Genomic DNA, 19293 nt, shown 5'->3' on the forward strand with positions numbered 1-19293 from the left:
GAGTGAGAAGATAATGAAGAATCTTAGGGTAAGGCAATGTATGAAAAGGAAACAACCAGGGCAATGAGCATGTTTTCTTAATTTTATTATTATTTTTTTTTAAGAAAAGAATTGGGAGACAGTGGAGTACATGGATTCTTACATGTTATATAGATTAGCTACAGGTCCACATTTACCATAATTTTAAGTTAAGAAAAATTGTCAATTGCATATTTGATTTATTTTTTAATATACTTGCATTCATGTCTCACTCATTGCAAATATTGTATTTCCGCCGCATAAATTTTATAATTAGAATAGTTCAATTTCTTAATCTTCATATGACGATTATTCACAAAATTTAAATCAAAGATTTAGTCATTCAAATATTTCAAATAAATGGGCGGTCATGAATATGTTACTTGGTATCACACTGTTGATTTATTCTATACATTTGGACTGGATGCATAAACAATGTCATATTCGGTTAATTTTTTTTTTGTAAAGATGATTTTCAAATAAAAATTAAGAAATTGAACGATTCTAATTATAAAATTATACAATGAAAATACGTTCTTCCAAAAAAATCTAAAGCATTATAGGAACCAAAAATCACTTGTGATAGGTATGCACTTTTGTAGGAACCAAGCAATCTAATCCACAATGACACACCTCGACCTGGGAAGGTCGAAGCATGTTGGCCATCACCGTAAGGTGACGTACCATAAGGGTAAGTGATGTGAAAAAGTGAATAAATTTAAAACTAATTAGAACTAGATATACTAAATAGTGAAAGAGTGCGCAATCGTGGGAAGAATCCACTACAATTATGTAATAAGTGTACTTTAGTTACTTTGACTACTCTTCTGTAGTCTCACTGTCTATTGCGCTCTAAATAGTTGTAGTGGGTTCTTCCCACGATTGCGTACTCTTTCACTATTTAGTATATCTAGTTCTAATTAGTTTTAAATTTCTTTACTTTGTCACATCACTTACCCTTATGGTTACATCACCTTACGGTGATGGCCAATATGCTTCGACCTTCCCAGGTCAAGGTGTGTCAGTTTGGTATCAGAGTCAATCCCTGGTCGAAAGTGTGCTAACGAGGATGTCGGGCCCTAAGGGGGGTGGATTGTAACATCCCACATCGCCCATGGAAGTGGATCATGTAAGCCTTATATGTATATTCTCATCTCTACCTAGCACGAAGCTTTTTGGGAGCTCACTAGCTTCAGAGTTCATCGGAACTCGGAAGTTAAGTGAGTAGTGCACAAGAGCACTCCCATGATGGGTGACCCATTGGGAAGTTCTCGTGTGAGTTCCTAGAAACAAAACCATAAGGGCGTGGTCGGGGCCCAAAATGGACAATATCGTGCTACGGTGGAGTCGAGCCCGAGATGTGGTGGGGGCCCAGGCGGGGGATGTGACACACAAACTCTTTATGTACATGTGTTATATATTCTTTGTATATATACATATATGCCCCAAAAGAATGTGCTAATTAGCTCAAACTTTAATACATTTACATGAAACTTCTTTGGAATTATTATCCATAAGTTTCTTTTGTTCTTCTCTTCTCCTTCTCTTTTTCTTTACCAAGATCTATGGGTCTCACAAAATATGACAACTACACAAAAAGGGAAGATAGCTGGGTAATCATGGAAGGAGATCATGATGATATGTACGACACAACATCCTCGACATCGATTTCGAATAGATCATCGACATCTTCATCGGACTTAGTAGATGATGCATCTTCATCGTCAATGTCGTCGTCATGTTCTTCTTCCCTTCATTCTCATGGATCGTTGTTCGACTTGTCAGATCTCATGGCTCAGCTACCCATCAAGTAAGAATATAGAAAAAGGAAAAGCCATTTCATCAAAAATATATTTCTAATTTCTTTTCCATTAATTTATAACCACGATACATAGTTTTAGGTTTTGGATGTTGGATAGTTTTGGCATTCACATATTATTAATATATTTCCAAATTTCCATAAAAGGTTATATTATGTAATAAAAAAAGAATTATTATTAGCACTCCAAAATTCTCATTGTGGACGCCAAACTTTTGTAGAAGGAAAGAAAAATATATTTGCGAGGAGTGCACAATGAGATTTTTGGAGTGGAAATAATAGTTCCCATAAAAAAAAAGGAAAACTAATGAAAAGGGCTTGAAAACTTTGAGTTTTAATGATAAGGACAAAATAAAGGGTAAAGTGAATAGTACTAGGATTGACTTTTTAGTGTAAAAATGTGATTTTTCGTTAAAGTGAACAGTACCGGGAACTTTTCGTTAAAGTTCCCTAAAAAAAAATGAAACATCTAATTTAATTAGCATCATCATTTTTCATTTGCCACACAAAACATTGAAAGTATGAAACATTTGATTAAGTATGCTAAAAAAAAAAAAATTAGACTAGTTGGCGAGGGCAGTATAATCGCTTTCTTAGACTCAAATTTAAATGTCTTACCATATATTCCAATTGTTTAGAATATCGTATGTCAAAAGATTTGTTAGCATTTTGCTAAGTTTCTTATGATATATGTACAGAAGAGGACTTTCAAAGTATTTTGAAGGCAAGTGCCAATCCTTTACATCTTTATCAAAGGCCAAGAGCATTGAAGATCTTGCAAAGAAAGAGTCTCCATATAAACAAAGAAAGGCAATAAAAGCAAGCAAGAGCTATGGCGGTGGCTTGAGTTCTTACAGATCGTACACACTTCCGAAGGCCACCATTTCTAAGAGTAAGAAGCCATCAACTACTACATCTTTTTCCAGCAGAGCTAGAGGCAGCTCTTTCGGCATAAATAACAATATGCTCCCTCCAATTCCAGTAAGAAAGTAGTTTTACTTACGTACGTGTGCCGGTGTGCACGTAAACTACGCAGTGTATACTTGTTAATATATTTCTTTTTTTTTTGGGTCGAAGTATACTTGTTAGTATTTTGGACCTCTCCCGTCTGTGGACCTTGGTACTGGCTTTTACACTTTCAGCTGCGTATATTAACATCTAGAATTTAGAATATAGGCATAGATTCCATGCATGATCTGAGAAAAAAGGAAAGAAGATTGGGATGAATCTTAATTGAATATACATTAACGGTTCCTCTAAGAAAGCTCAACCTGTATAAATAGGGATGACAATGGAGCGGAATGGATTGAGTTTGCTTGCCCTCCCATCTGGGACATCCCCTGATTCTCCCCCTACCCCAAGGGAATGCATTCCCAAAAAGGATCTGGTTCTCCATATCATCCATAAAAGTTTGATTTAAATGACAATACTTCTTTCCAATCTGGAAACGAGGGCTTCTGCCTTCCCTGCTAATGTGACATTATTTTACTATACAATAAGTATAATTGAAATTGTTTATACTCATTATCATCACTAAAGGTTATCTCTAAAAAAATTATTCAATTTGAAGACCATTTAATCATCCACATGTGTCGAATAAATCGATGATTAAGATAACAGGAGATGAACCCTCAATTTCTTTCATTTACCATGAATACCGCCTTTGATCAATATCACACCGACTGCCTTAGATCCTAAAAATGTTTTACTTATGGTGGCTGTCAGCTACGCATAAATACTATTGAGGAAACATTTAAAGGTTGATAGATTACTTTAGGGCAAACAATTGCATGAATGCATCAATCGATCGTCAGATCGCGAGTGAAATCGCGGGTTCATCAGATTGCAGTTGTGGTTGTCAGTGGGGTGGTCAGGCAGCAACAGTGGGGCAGACAAAACGAATGCGGCCTGACGCGGTGGTGACCTGATGCGGGCAGCTGTGAGTGGCGCGGGTCTGATGCAGGTGCAATACGGGTTGGTGGGTTCAACAAATCTTGTCAGGCGGGCTTGGTCGGCATAGCGGCAGATGTGCAGCAGCACATCATAACAACAAAAGCTGATAAGTATATATAGAATAAAAGATTCCCTTCTGAATGCTTAGGACTGAAAATTATGTAGCCTTGGACAATCATTCCATTAAAATAGAATTTGTCGCATACACAACTCAGTGCATTGATTTTGTTCTGCATTAAATCAGAAATTCTGAAGAAGACTGAAGCCCTAAATGGCTTTCTTCCACAGATGATCATATAATCAACAATAACAAGAAAAAATCATCATATGTTGTTCAAATCATGTAATACCAGTAGAATCGGAAAACAACTGAACTTGACTTTCAATTTTAATTTTAGTTTCGAAGAACTTACTCTGGAGAACAAGCATGAATATCCAGCAGCGGAAGCATTTATCACAGATATTATAGTACTTGAGATCAGGTTTGAACCATCATGAAACACCCAGATTATTAAAATTGAAATCCAGAAAGGAAGAGGAAGAACGAAGAGTCGTAATTACGATTCATTAAAACCCCAAACTAGATAGGTTTCGAATTCTAACTCAAGAAAATCAAACAATCATATTTTATTAAAACGCACCGTTTTTCCTATGCTCAGTTTTAGGTCTGAAGCCAATTTCGAAACCTGAAGAATGATGTTTTTTTTTTTTTTTTTTCGAATTCGTTCAATTTTATTGATTGAATTTAAGAACATGAACCCAAGGCTCTGATACCACATGTTAAACTTATTACACCGATCAGATTCAGTTTCATAAATCACAACCAAGATCAAAACACAGAACACTAATCCTTATAAAAGTAAAACATACTGACCTGAAGAATTTCCATTGAATGCAGCCATGAGTGTTCACTGCTAATTTGAACGCAACAACTCTTCTTCTCTCTGTCAGGATACTAATGCTCTAACCAAAAATAGGACTCAGTTCCAACAAGAGCGTGCACCTGTGAGAGAAGAGATTGCCATATATATATATATATATGTACACACATATCCTTCTCACATTAGAATATGGATTCCCTATTAAAATCCTTATAGAAAACTACTTAAGTCTTCCTAATTCAAATCAGTTTATCTCTGCAATAGAATCCTCTACTGCCAAGAACTGAGTTCCATCTTCTATAAGGTTTTCTTATTCTTATTGGACTCAAACTGTTGGAATATGATTATGATAACATGGTTTTCACAATATGTGTAATCATATGTGAAGGTACACCATAACATTGGTGTACTAATATACATATGATTGTAGTGAAATAAGTTAATTAATTAATAAAGAAAATAATATAATATAATATTATTAATTAATTAATTAAAGGATATAAACAGTTATATTCCAACCTGAGAAGTTATAACTTCTCCTGAAGAACACAACTTCTCCAGAAAGGTTACTTGCATATCTATATATTTGTAAATTCCTTTCTGTCAGAAAAACATTCAATTCGATATTCACTCTGTTCATATCCTTCACACCATATTGTGATCGATAGTCCAACGACATCCGTTTCCGATCCTGTTAAAAAACAATTACCAACAGTGGTCTCAGAGCCTGGTTTTCATGAATCAAGATAATTTACCCAATCATTCGAAATCCCATCCTACAACCCGTTTGAACCTAGGCCTGAATTAACCCAACAATTTGAACTTTATTCCCCTACACCATTACTTTCGACAGAGAACAAAATTCTTTCTGAAATTGAACCATTTCATCATACAAATTCATCCGACAATTATCAGAATTCAGAAAGGTTTTACAGTCCCATTAGGCCCTCAGACAATCCATTTCACTCGGGATTTTTGCCTGCAAAAACCGAATCTACACAAGAATTTGAAACTACAAGTGCAAATCCCTTTCCTAGATTTTGGTCACCAAGTCCAAGGGATTTACCTGCACCTTTAAGTCTGATTCGAAGTCATCCTCTGCCTCCACCGTGGTCTCGCCTTCCACCGTGGACTCGCCGGCGTGGTCGTAATCTTCCACCGTGGTCACGTCCTCCAGCCGCAGTCTCGTCCTCTTGCGGTAATACACAACACCGTCGACATCGATTTCTTCGAAGACAAATTGTTTCTGCTGTTCGTGATTACCCACCGGGCTGCGGGACAAATTTTATTAAGAAAGGAGAACGATCGTATTTTTCCCAGAGAGAGTGCTTTGAAAATAAGGAAAACTAATGAAAAGGGCTTGAAAACTTTGAGTTTGAATGATAAGGACAAAATAAAGGGTAAAGTGAATAGTATCAGGATTGACTTTTTAGTGTAAAAATGTGGTTTTTCGTTAAAGTGAACAGTACCGGGTGCTTTTCGTTAAAGTTCCCTTGAAAATAAAGAAGAAAGGGGGCATTGCTTTGAAAATAAAGAAGAAGAATATTGTTTTGACCATAAAAAGGTTGAATTTAATTTGGAGGAGGCTTCACGTGGGGAAGATACAAAAGCCACTAGTTTTGGTGATTTGTTGGAACCTAACAGTGCAGAGGCATCACGTGGGAAGCCAACAAAATATAAAGGATTTTGTGGTTCTAAGCAATTTGACGGTACATTGAAAAGTGAACTTGCTTTTGGGAAGTCTTCACGTGGGAAACAGTGTGAAAAGACAAAGTGTTGTCCATCACAAAGTCAAAATCAGCTCTTTAATTCTGAGCATTTCATACAAAGGCAAAGCCACTAACTCCATATGAATTATGGCATAGGCGAAAACCCGATTTATCAAACTTAAGAGTTTGGGGTTGTAAAGCGCATGTCCTCATTCCAAAGCCATTAAGAAATAAATTACAAGCAAAGACTTTGGAATGTAAATTCATAGGATATCCTGATAATAGTATCGGATATAGGTTTTATCATCCTGAGAAAGGATTGATCGAAAGTAGAGATGCTACTTTTATTGAAACTACTGATTTGTTTAAACCAATACACGAATTGGAATCTTTAGAAGAAGCAAATTCTCCTATGGATGATCAAGATTTCCATATTGATTTAGACTTGTCTCATGATGCTGACATTGACAATGATCAAGTGGGAGACGTTAACATGGGTGATCATAGCAATGTCGATCATGACATACACATGGATGATGATCATGATATTATCATGGAAGATATAAATAGTGGGAGAAATGATCAAATCAGTGGGAGTAAAAGAAAAAGGGAACCATCTAGAAGTTTGAAAGATCACTTTGTTTTCAATTTTGAGGAGGTAGATCATTCAGTGGGAGATCCAGACCCAAGGAATTATAAAGAAGCAATGGATAGTTTTGAGTCTGAACAATGGCAACAAGCAATGAATGAAGAACTAGATTCCATAAAGAAAAATGAAGTTTGGGAATTGGTTGATCTACCTAATGGAAGAAAGCCCATCGGTTGTAAATGGGTACTTCGTAAGAAGTACAAATCAGATGGTACCCTGGATAAGTTTAAGGCTCGACTTGTAGCTAAGGGTTATACTCAAAATCCTGGTATAGATTTTGTGGACACTTACTCTCCAGTTGCGAAGTTTACATCCATTCGTATACTTATGGCAATTGTTGCTAGAATGGATTTAGAACTTCATCAGTTAGATGTCAAAACAGCATTCTTGAACGGAGATTTGAAGGAAGACATCTATATGATTCAACCCGAAGGATATCATGTCAAAGGACATGAAAACAAAGTCTATAAATTAAGAAAGTCGTTGTACGGTCTTAAACAATCATCAAGACAATGGTATTTAAAGTTCCACCAAGCCATTATAGAAATGGGCTACAAAATAAATCCATTGGATCATTGTGTTTACTCTTGGAAGTGCCAAGATAATTTTTGTATGTTGTCACTGTATGTAGATGACATCTTACTTGCAGGTAACTCTATAGATATGATTGAAAAGACTAAGTCATATATGGGATCCAAATTTGAAATGAAAGATATGGGAGAGTATCTTATGTTCTAGGAATTAAAATTACTAGGGATAGAGATGCCAAAACACTCTATTTGGATCAACAAAATTATCTGGATAAAATATTTAAAAGATTTAATATGCAAGATTGCAAGCCAGTTAGTACACCTGTTTGTAAAGGAATGATGCTTTCCAAAAATATGTGTCCGGTACATAAGCAAGACATCATTGATATGCAAAATGTTCCATATGCCCAAGCAGTTTGAAGTTTGATGTATGCTATGACCAGCATAAGACCTGACATATGTCATGCAGTTGGATTGGTAAGTAGATATCAATCCAACCCCGGAAAGCAACATTGGACGGCAGTAAAGAGAATTATTAGACATCTAAAAGGCACCCATAGTATGAAACTATGTTTCGGATTAAATGATCTAGATTTAGTTTGTTATTGCGATGCAGATTTCGCAGGCGACTTGGATGACAAAAAGTCAACAAGTGGTAACATTGTCTTGTTTGGAGGAACGACTGTTTCTTGGTTAAGTAAGAAACAAAGCTGTGTTGCAAAGTCTACCATGGAAGCAGAATACATATCTTGTAGCACAGCGGTTAGTACTGCAGTATGGGCTAAACGATTTATCGATAATTTAAATATAGGTATACCTAAGGAGCACGTCAATGTGTTTTGTGATAATAAGTCCGCCAGTTTTCTGATAAAGAGTGGAGCAAATAGTTCCAAAGGAAAACACATTGATGTTAAATATCACTATGTACAAGATATAGTGGAGAAAGGAGAGGTAGAGGTCGACTACATACCCTCCGAAGAGATGGTGGCCGATCCGATGACCAAGGGATTGTCTCTGGAAAAATTCAGAGAGCATGTGACTACAATGGGTTTGCAAAACATCTAGATGTGTTGTAGTGTGAGACGTGCGGCGGGCATCGTTGTATGGTTTTAGGGACGCCTGAAACATGGACAAGTAGATGCGACTCTATCTGGTTCTTTAGTACTTGGTCGGTTAAAGATAGAGGGCACTAGCGAGGTAACCAGGTTATAATAAATCGTCTTGAAAGTAAAATCCATAATAAGCTTCAAGAAATAATTTATATAACACTGTGGCGTATAGTGCGGGGCTAAGTCATCATTTGTAACCGGGTATGGATTGTTTTTCCTAGTTACTTGGATATGATGCCATTTTACTAAAGAGTAAAATGTCATCAGATTAAGTGGAATGGTGCGCACCAGGTAAAGAAGCCACATATCTGATGTTACATTCAATTTGTTTATGAGTAATACTCTTGAGAAACAAATCAGAATAGGAAACCATTTATGTCATCATAATCAAGTGGGAGATGTTGGAATATGATTATGATAACATGGTTTTCACAATATGTGTAATCATATGTGAAGGTACACCATAACATTAATATACATATGATTGTAGTGAAATAAGTTAATTAATTAATAAAGAAAATAATATAATATAATATTATTAATTAATTAATTAAAGGATATGAACAGTTATATTCCAACCTGAGAAGTTATAACTTCTGCTGAAGAACACAACTTCTCCAGAAAGGTTACTTGCATATCTATATATTTGTAAATTCCTTTATGTCAGAAAAACATTCAATTCGATATTCACTCTGTTCATATCCTTCACACCATATTGTGATCGATAGTCCAACGACATCCGTTTCCGATCCTGTTAAAAAACAATTACCAACACAAACAACTAATGCCCAATCATCTTATCTCATATTCATATTCTTACAGGTCAGGGAACGAAGCATCTGGAGTCAGGGATGGCAGCAGGTACAACAGCGGTGCGAGACAGAGGTGTAGCAGTGGTGTGGTGGATCGGTCAGATCGGCGGGTCGGGTTGGGGCTGCAGGCAGCAGTCTAGTGCGGGTCGAAGGCAGTACGTAGGTGGTGGTCTGGTACATCAACGGGTGAATTTTTGTGATAGGACGTGATGGATCAGGCAACAGTAGCGCGGGCTGGGATCTGGTTGCAGGTTCCTTCAGTGCTGGCGTTACAGGTATGCGGGAGGGATACAAGTGGTTTGACAATGGCGTACAGATGGTGGTGCCAGATGGGACGGAACTGGGTTCGTCAGGACGTTCAAGACAGGCGTGAGATGGTGGTGGATTCGTCGTTGCGGAGGGAACAAGAACAAACATAGCGGCTGGTGGCTCGGCGCGACTCCGGCTTCAGATTTTAACAGATTATTTTTCTTTCTTTTTTTTTTGTTTTTTTTTGTAAGAACAACGAAAGGGGAAATTTGGAAAAATAACTAAATTTTAGATCTCATATATAATTATAACCATTATTTTAATTTTATGATAATTATAATCAAAACTTGATGTAAACGTATTAATATATCCTTAATACTAGGGTTTCTCATAACAACCACAATACAACTTTTAAACTACCTTAAAATGTTGAGGATTATTGCAGATTGAGGCCACTGAATTCGCTTTCTCTTTAATTAGCAAGACAATCTATGAGAATGTTCTTAAGAAGGTACTAATTTCATGGCTAATTATTATTTTTTTAATTAGATACTTGGATTTAGTGTTTCATTGACTAAATTGCATACATTCCGATATATTTTTCCAGTGGATGAAGAAAGAATACAAAATTGCATATGCAAAGTGAATAGTGAAAACAAAAAAGTGATGAAGATTAATTTCTCATTTTAAGATAGTTTAAGGCCTCGTTTGGCACTTCGGACTGTACTGACTATTTATGTCGGATATGATAAATAGCCATCGGATAGTACTGACTAAATTAGTTGGGCGTTTGGTGCAGTCTCGGATTAATGACCTTATTATTTATATTGTGTTTGGTACTGAACCAGATAAGATAAGAGAAAAAAAAAATCAACAATTCTATCCAGTAAACCACAACAAAGCAATACTTCAACACCCAATCAACAATTCAACAACCCTAGTCCAAAATTATTCACACATATATGAAGCACAATTCCAAAAGTTCAGCTCCACCCTCAGGTCCCCCACTTGATTACAGTTCTCCAAATGTTGCAGCGGAAATTGGATTGGACAAATAGATAGGAATAAAGAAGTAAAATTTTAATATCATTCAACGCAATTGTTCATAATTTTCGTCATCCAGCCAAAACCAAAATTGGGGAAAACGAAAAGGGGCTGGGTTTGGGTGGAGTAGGTAGAAAAGAAGAAGAAATTTGCAGGTGGGGTTGGATGGCAAAATTGGGGAAAACAAAAAGGGTTGGGTTTGAGCGGAACAGATGGAGAAGAAGAAGGAATTTGTAGTTACAAAATTGGGGAAAACGAAAAGGGGTTAGGTTTAGGCAGAACAGATAGAGAAAAAGAAATTTGCAAGTGGGAACAAAGAGAGAAGAAGAAGAAATTTGCAGGTGGGGTTGAATAGAGAAATTGGGGAAAGCAAAGAGGGGTTGGTTTTGGCCGGAGCAGGGAGGGGATGAGGAGGAGGAGAAGAAGACACAGGGCACGATGCGAGACGGGAAGGAGAGAGCGGAGGAAGCGAAACTACCCGACTAATAATACAGAGGATTTTGGGAGGATAATTTAGCGGGCGTACACCGTATAAAATGTGTGGGGCCAGTTTAATTAATCCGGGTACTATTTAGTACAAATTTGCACCAAACACCTGCATCCGTACTATTTATCCTATCCGGTGTGTTATATGGGCTATCAAACGAGGCCTAAAGGTTTGTTTTGTTTGTTGTGAGAAACCCTAATATTAAGGGTATATTAGTACTTTTACATCAAGTTTTGGTTATAATTATCATAAAATTAAAATAGTGGCTATAATTCTATATGGAATCTAAAATTTGGTTATTTTTCTAAATTTCCTCAACGAAAGGGTAACTCAACCAGAAAACGAAAAAAGTTTCACGGAACGAAATTGGACAAAAACATAGGCAAATTGATACGAACAAACATAAGCAGATTAGATCTAAAAGAATAAAAAAACAAGGCTACAAAGAAATAAAAATATTATTAAACAAACAAGAATATGGAAACAGGACAGCTACAAAACATCAAAAAGTTACATCGTGACTAACTATTCTCGATTGAATAACAAGCACACTAATTAAAATAAGCTAACCTTAACCCTAAAAGATAATAAACCAAAACCCTAATGCTAACTAGTTAAGCTCAGAAAACCAAACATTAAAGAAAACCTAAAATACTAAAGGGGTGTAGTCAATTTGGATTTCATACGATTTTAAAAGATTTTTTTAAGTAATAGATTTCAAAGGAATGTAGAATCCTTACAACTTTCAAATGGATTTCTAAGGATTCTTATAGATTTTGATTAAAGGTTTGAAAGGATTCTTATGGACTTTGATTAAAGATTTAAATGGATTTTGAGAGACTCTCTTGCCATTTTAAAATTTATTTTTAAATAAAAATAAGAATAAACTTGAAAGTGAATGAAGAACTGTGCCCAATTCTCTAAGGTAACTCCTATCCTTCATGTCCATGGTCCTCCACGACAGAAACCTTCCACCATAATCATTCATTCATGAAAGCGCTTTCGGCTTTTGAATTTTTCTAAAAAGTGATTCCTCTTATTCGAGAGAGAGGGAGAGGAATGGATGCTGCAAAGGTAGGAAAAATGAAGGAGTCCATCAGCAAATGCGAGAGAGAAGAATGGATGCTGGAAAGTTAGGAAAAATGAAAGCCCATCAGCAAATGCAACTCAAACCCTTCAATTATCCACACCCCCTCTCTTGCCTTCGCCAAGTCCTATCTCCAAAGGTATGATCAACTTTGCAATCTTTGTATACGATTGTATACAATCGTATATTGATTGTATATTGAGAGGATGTGGTGGGTGGCTGAGATGCCAGAAGGAAGAAAGGATGGGTTTCTTGGAAAAAATAGAGATTGAGAAAGAAAGTTGGAGTTGCAGTGTAGGGAGAGAGAGAAAGAAAGTGAGGGGTTGAAAAGAAATCCTAGGGGTGGAGGTAGGATTTTGTTATGCTTACCATTCCTTATCAAGTCCTATAAAATCTCTTATTGACGGTAATCTTTCAAAATCTATGGATTTTTTAATACCTAGAGATTTGCATGGACTCTATAAAAATCCTTTAAAATCCTAATTGAAAACAAGTTTGTGTGTAAGCGTTGGTTCACTCTCATCTCCACAAATGGGGCGTTGGGGTGTGCCAAAGGTGCGGTGGCACAGGGCCCCAAATTTTTTGATCCTCCCTTATATTACACATGAGTATAAATTTCTAATAAAAAAAGTTTTAAGCTGAAAAGAAAAATTATCATCATTACAATTGGTTAAGCGGAGCTTGAACTCAATATATTAATTTTCTTCTTTTTTTAACAATAAAAAACTTGTGTACTACTTTCTTCTACTTTTCTATTAAGCAATAAAAAAACTAACTTGTGTATTACTTTCTTCCACAAATACAAACGTATTTTCATATCTCTATTTTAGTTGTGCTCCATTTTTTTTTATAGATGAACCCAAAATCATGATTTTATTTTGGAGATTATTCAATTAGTAAGAGGGATGCTGATTTTAATTAAGTTTTGATATTGATCGTTGAGCTTTGTATGGATATATTGTCCAACAACATTTTTTTTTAAATAAGGAGGGCCTTTTTATTAAATTCGCACAAGGCCCCCAAAATGTCAGAGACGGCCTTGCATCTCCACACCTAATTTATTGACAGCCCTTTGCGTCTCTGAATTGAAAAGAAAATGCTGGTTGTGCGCCCATTGATAGACCGCAATGGGGAGGAATTTCTTAACAGAGTTCAGTCCCTGTTATCTGAAGTGTTAACTCTTATGTTGTAAAGACTCCAGAGTTTCCATGGGTTAAAAAACGAGCCAGTTGTGGTAGGCACGTACGATGACTTGATTTTGTGCGCCAATGGCTGGTATTATCACAATGATTACTTCATATGCAATCCGTACACCATGGAATGCATTGCTCTTTCTCCACCCCCTACTCAATGCTTTAACATCGTGCCAGTGGGAATCATCTGCGAGAGGCGACCTTACTATAAGGAAAACAATCAGAAAGGGCATTTTATGCAACTTAATAAGTATAGTGCAGGGTTGTGGGAATTCTTCCTCCTAATGATGTATTTAACTTTGATCCTGATGGACATTCGTACGATTTCAACATGGAGATTTTCTCTTCAGAGACTGGCAAATGGAGAGAGTTAGCTGTATCATCCCCACAAGGAATTTTTATATGATAGTCTCGATAATATGAGCTTTGCATACAATGGAGTGTTGTATTAGTCGGGTCACCGTGATGGCTATTTTCTGGATCTTGGGTTAGATCCATTCAATGATCATGAATGTTGTTTCATTGTATTTGATTACCCTGAAGGCGAGACCTTTGTAGTGGAGTGACCAAGTGTGTCTGGAGAGGTTGTGCGGATGAGTGACTTTCACAGAGATACCAGAACTTCGTTTGGGATTTGAAAGAATAAGATCATAATTATAAGGTTGGGGGAGCTGGAAAATTGTGTTCGAGTAAGCACGAGGTTTACTACCTAGACCAAGAAATGTATCCGGATGGTTTCACAAGTTGTTCAGATGCTACCTTTCGACCCAAGTGATGAGGATATTTTTTATCCGCAGGTGGAGCGTTAAGAACTGAACTTTTCGTGTGGCTTACTTGACTTGATGAAATGACTTGATCAAGAAGAACATTGCATCGTTAACAACTGGACCCAACACAGAAATATAATTTGTTTGCAGCTCTCTAAGGTTGGCAACAGCACGACTGAATCACTTTCAATTTCAACAACCATATGTTGCTTCCTCACGATAAATAAAAAGAGTAATGGTAGGTAGACTGATTTTTTAAATCACGTTTGTAAATAAGTTTCATCAATAGAAATTAAGCACGTTAATTAACACTTAAGTAATAATTTAATTCTCAACAATCACTTCATATGATTTACAAACTATGATTTAAATTGATGATCTCCATAACATTAAAAAGAAAAAAAAAAAAACTCTATTCATGTTCGGCATTTGTCATTATGACTTCCTAACCTAGATAACATGGTTGGAGTAAAGATTTTATATAGAGACGCCCTAAGCTTCATGCCAATGGGACTCATCTGCGACAGTCCTTACTTTAAGGAAGACGATCAGAGTGACACTGTGGACCTTAATGATAAGTATAGGTACAAGGTTGTGAGAATTCTTCATCCTAATGATGAGTTTAACTTTGATCCTGATGGACATTTCTACAACTTCAAGGTGGAGATTTTCTCTCAGAGATGGGCAAATGGAGAGAGTTAGTTGTATCATCCCCACAAGGAATTATATATGATACTCTCGATCATATGGCCTTTGTGTACAATGGAGTGTTGTACTGGTCGGGTCATTGTGATGGCTGTTTTCTGGATCTTGGTTTGGATCCATTCGCTGATCATGAATGTCGTTTCACTGTATTTGATTATCCTAAAGACTTGAATTTTGTAGTGGAGTGCTCAAGTGTGTCTCGAGGGGTTGTGCGGATGAGTGACTTTCACAGAGATACCAGAACTTCGTCTGGGATTTGAAAGAATGAGATGATGATTCTCCGGCTGAGGGAGGTAGCAAATTGTGTTTGAGTAAACATGAGGTTTATTCCCTAGATCAAGAAATGTATATGGATGATGCAGAAGTCGTTCAGAGGCTAAATTTCGACCCAAATGATTAGGATGTTTTTTATCTAGAGGTGGATGGAGATATCATGATGTGCAACATTCGTACAAGAAAGTGGTGAAAGATTGTAGAAAACCACTCGACCAACCATTGTCGCTCTACTCATTCATGCTCCCATGGTGGCCAATGCCAATTCGTAGCCTACGAAGGAGGGCTCTACTCATTCATGCTCCCATGGTGGCCAATGCCAATTCGTAGCAGTGCACTTGAGTAGTTTGCTGCAAGTTGACTTGTTTCGCTTTGCTTTTATTGGTTTGTTTTGGATTTCTGGGTGCGATTTTGGCTTTGCGGTACCTTGTGGGTTTTATAAGCCATTGAAGCGTTTTTGTATAGAACTTAATAGTTTGTCGTTTTTCTTTTTTTTTTGGAATGATATTTATACTTTTGGGGTGTTTCTAAGGGAAGATACTGACCATATTGATTCAAATAAAAATATAGAAATACAAATGAAGAACCAAATGCTTACAAAAACATCAAATTCTCTATGACTAACTAGCATCACACAGCCAAAATTCTCCAGACACTCTTCAGTGGAAGAATGCTGAACTACGAAACAACCTAGTTGCTGTGTCAGAATGTAGATTTCCGCCCGGATGATTTATGGAGATGTGACCATTTTGTTGCGAAGTCTGCTTGATCGCCTCAGCGGAGTTGTAACTTCTCCGTCTTGATTGCCCACCTAATTCGACACATATAAGAACAACTAGAAATCATTAGTTTTGATGATATAAACACATCTTCAATTTAATCAAAAATTTTCTGCAACCAAAAAGTTCTCACCTTTTTCTTCATGACCTTCTGAGGCGTACTGAAGCTTCCGTAAGAGTGCAAATCCATGGAAGAAAACTCTGACACTTCCGGCTGCACTCGGATAGAAACTGACTGAGCTTTGCTCCCCAACTTCTTTGAAGAAACAGAATAGTTGCCTTCTTCACCTTCTGTCATACTCCTTAAAGAGCTGCTGACCTCCCCGACCACAAGCTCGTTGAGCAATTCAACTGTCGGTGCCTGGCTATGGACTGCCCCGGTTGAGTGCTTGGAAGACAGAGACATTCTTCTGAAAGATGAGTAAACATGCTCAATACTGTCGTCTCCCGCCCTAGGAAGTTCCGAGTTGTATCTCTCTGCAATCACAGTCTCAGAATACGGCTTTGAGGGCGGAGGAGAAACGTTCCAGTTGATTTTCTTCTGCTCTATTACCAGAGGTTTAGCAGAAGGACTTACTATCAGGGAAGAATCCTTTTTAGTAGCATTCCTTTGCTTAAAGCGGAACACCGACGCCAAGGATACAATGATCACAGAAAATACGGAAACCCCAATAGCAGTTGTGTAAAATGTTTTCGAATTCATGAAATTGATCAGCTCCTCCTTCCAGCTCCCTTCTGCTTGTAAATCGGAAGCCTCATCAAAGCCTGTATCATTATCCATGGTCTTTGGCATAACAGGTTCAGCTGCCATGTTGGTGGAAGACTCTTCTGCTCCCTCCATTTTTTTCTCAACCATTCCATCAATTTGCTCCCCTCCAACCTTATCTTCTTCTAAAGCATTTGAAACATGAAACACTAAATTCTCATGATCAAAATCAGACATGGAAGGTCCAGCACCCTGCGACTCAGAATTCTCAACCATGGTATCAGAAATATCTTCAGCATCTTCAACTAGTAGCACCACCACTTCACCCAATCCATCGATTCCTACTTTCTTTTCTTCGATTTCTTCAGCTTGTAGCTCCTTTGCCACTTCTCTCATCTCATCAGCAACTTCTACATCTCCCAAGTTCTCATCTTCAACCTTCGCTTCATCCTCAATCTCTTCATCAATATGCGTCTCTTCACCTCGACCGATAACATCCTCAGCCTCCATTTCATTAGCTCCTTTGACTATTTCCACGAAACCTGTATGTCCTTCTTTTTGATCCCAGAGATTACCACCACTTTCAAGTTTCTTCAACAATGAAGCTTCAATTGTAGTGTTTTGAATGCCACAATACCCATCTTCCACGCCTTCAAAGTGTATTTGACGGTTCATTGGAGACATATGTGAGGCAAAGAGAATTATAACCAACAAAAGAAGCGAACTTTTTAATACCCCTTTCAATTTCCCGCCCTTCTCTTCCTCAACCTCCTCATATTCCTCCTCATCACTTTCCCCTCCTTCCTCGTCACTTCTCTCATTTTCTTCATCACTTCCCTCATTTTCTTCATCATTCAACTCAACTTCCTCATCTTCTTTCTCAAGAGGACCATCCTGATGAGGCGAAGCCAAAGAACTAGGCGTTGTAACAGCACCAACCTCCTCATCAATGGATTTCTGGGAATCAAAAGAAGCACTTCTACTCATACTGAACCCAACACCATTTTCTAACCCGAGAAACAACTCTTGGCGCCTGTTCGGCTTGTAGCGGAGGAATTGAGGCCTCGGAGAAAGATAATTGGTTACCGGGTCATATGGCCTTGAAGACAAATCATCAGAAAGAGCCTCATCAACATCATGGGATTGAAAACTTGGAGGGGCTTTTGGCAGGGCTTCAGACAAAGACTCACTAGCATTATCAATAGCTACATGGGATTTTTCAACATGGGTATTCGAAAAATCGGGGTCCGAGTCCTGGTTTCTTTCCCCTAAGATGTTCTTTCTCAAAGCAGTAGCCTTGGATTTGGAAGCTGCGGAAATAGTTGGTGACATATAGTTCTTTGTCAATGGTTTCTTGGGGCTCTGCAGATTGGAGTTGCCCACTTGCTGGTAATATTGATCGTTTTCGTCTGCATATTTCATATAAACACAATTCTTGATACAAATACTATAACTAAAACATCTAAAGAATCAAAACACTTCTAATGCTTCATTTCGGATACTGAGAAAACAGAAATTGCAAACGGAAATTGTATCTTGATATTCAAAACCAATTTTTTGGGAAAATCAAAACTACAAAATTAGAGAGAGAGAGTACCAGATGTAGAGGGCTTCTGGGTTAGAGGGCGCTTTGGGGGTGTCGATGAAGAAAGCCTCCTCCGTTCCTTACCAGAAGATTTGACCTCCATTTCTTTGACTTTGTTTTTCTGGGTAAAAATTTTCAATAGATTTAGAATATGTGAAAATTTCTGGAGCCCGGAATATGATATCGAGAGGGAGAGCGTGGAGATGCGAAATGACCGTTGCAGATTATAATAACGGGGCAATTAGATTCAGTTTCAAAATCCAACTTGTTTTTTAAATTTTGAATTTTCTGACCGTTGGAATGCCTGGTTTGCAACGGTACCAAAAGTGGTTGGTGAATGGTGGATATCAAATCTGACGTGGATGATAAACACCAAGTGATATAGATAGATAAACACCAAAAAGTTTCTTAGAGATAGATAATATTGAGTAAGGAAGACACGTGAAAATGCTAATCAGAATGAGGTTTAAAAAAGGCCCATCTTCGTTTGTCAGCATTCTGAACAAGAACGGTCTCTCTTACCCTCTGTATTTGGTCTTGCCTTATCTAAACTACTTTAATAAAACAAAATCATATGTAGTAAAGTAAATACACACAAACTAAATTTACAGTTTTTTTTTTCAAAGCCTCACCCAAGGGTGATCCTCTAATTTTGAAAAAAAAAATATTAAAAAAAAAAAAACTTCTCTCTCTAATCTACATTCCTTTTTTTCTCCCTTTTCCTTCCCATTTAAAATAAAAATAAAAATTATTTTCACACACAAAGTGTGGAACATATGCTTGTAGACCTGGCAATTTCTTACTCGACCCGTTAACACGAGGACATGAAAATAACGGGTTTTGGATCAACACGATAAGTAATCGGATTATTATCGGGTCACACGATAATAACCCATTAATAATGGATCCTTAACAAGTTTACACGAAAGTGACACGCT

General features: G+C 37.2%; 2 protein-coding genes, 1 long non-coding RNA gene and 2 pseudogenes across 4 annotated transcripts; 3 read left to right on the top strand and 2 right to left on the bottom strand.

Moving 5' to 3' along the window:
- The first annotated feature begins 1466 nt into the window (after positions 1–1466).
- Positions 1467–9971, top strand: LOC126610967 (protein OXIDATIVE STRESS 3-like). Of its 2 annotated transcripts, none has more exons than XM_050279148.1 (3): positions 1467–1828; positions 2536–2729; positions 9491–9971. In XM_050279148.1, exons 1-3 carry the CDS (start codon positions 1584–1586, stop codon positions 9688–9690), a joined length of 639 nt encoding a protein of 212 aa, XP_050135105.1. In that variant the 5' UTR covers positions 1467–1583; the 3' UTR covers positions 9691–9971. The 2 variants fall into 2 exon arrangements, with proteins under 2 accessions (XP_050135105.1, XP_050135106.1); XM_050279149.1 differs by having other exon boundaries at positions 2536–2818; positions 9491–9676.
- Positions 4920–6009, bottom strand: LOC126610969 (uncharacterized). The gene is made up of 2 exons (XR_007618655.1): positions 5738–6009; positions 4920–5362 (listed from the first exon to the last, which is right to left on the bottom strand). It is a non-coding gene; the product is annotated as an uncharacterized LOC126610969 (long non-coding RNA).
- Positions 9690–14349, top strand: LOC126611881 (uncharacterized; annotated as a pseudogene).
- A 417-nt stretch (positions 14350–14766) lies between these two features.
- Positions 14767–15615, top strand: LOC126611882 (uncharacterized; annotated as a pseudogene).
- A 194-nt stretch (positions 15616–15809) lies between these two features.
- Positions 15810–18598, bottom strand: LOC126610964 (uncharacterized). The gene is made up of 3 exons (XM_050279143.1): positions 18368–18598; positions 16198–18179; positions 15810–16096 (listed from the first exon to the last, which is right to left on the bottom strand). The coding sequence occupies exons 1-3, from the start codon at positions 18456–18458 to the stop codon at positions 16016–16018; spliced, it is 2154 nt and encodes a 717-aa protein (XP_050135100.1). The 5' UTR covers positions 18459–18598; the 3' UTR covers positions 15810–16015.
- Between the last annotated feature and the right edge of the window lie 695 nt (positions 18599–19293).

Source organism: Malus sylvestris, chromosome 17 (assembly GCF_916048215.2).
Source record: "Malus sylvestris chromosome 17, drMalSylv7.2, whole genome shotgun sequence".
Lineage (NCBI taxonomy): Eukaryota > Viridiplantae > Streptophyta > Magnoliopsida > Rosales > Rosaceae > Malus > Malus sylvestris.

What these genes read in the sequence shown, in the direction of transcription:
- LOC126610967 (XM_050279148.1), top strand. Translation starts at nt 1,584, where the DNA reads ATGGGTCTCACAAAATATGACAACTACACAAAAAGGGAAGATAGCTGG. An exon ending in ATGGCTCAGCTACCCATCAA is followed by an intron (nt 1,829 to 2,535) that starts GTAAGAATATAG and finishes ATATATGTACAG; the next exon opens with AAGAGGACTTTCAAAGTATT. An exon ending in GAAGGCCACCATTTCTAAGA is followed by an intron (nt 2,730 to 9,490) that starts GTAAGAAGCCAT and finishes ATATTCTTACAG; the next exon opens with GTCAGGGAACGAAGCATCTG.
- LOC126610964 (XM_050279143.1), bottom strand. Translation starts at nt 18,458, where the DNA reads ATGGAGGTCAAATCTTCTGGTAAGGAACGGAGGAGGCTTTCTTCATCG. An exon ending in CCAGAAGCCCTCTACATCTG is followed by an intron (nt 18,180 to 18,367) that starts GTACTCTCTCTC and finishes TGAAATATGCAG; the next exon opens with ACGAAAACGATCAATATTAC. An exon ending in AGAAGGTCATGAAGAAAAAG is followed by an intron (nt 16,097 to 16,197) that starts GTGAGAACTTTT and finishes GTGTCGAATTAG; the next exon opens with GTGGGCAATCAAGACGGAGA.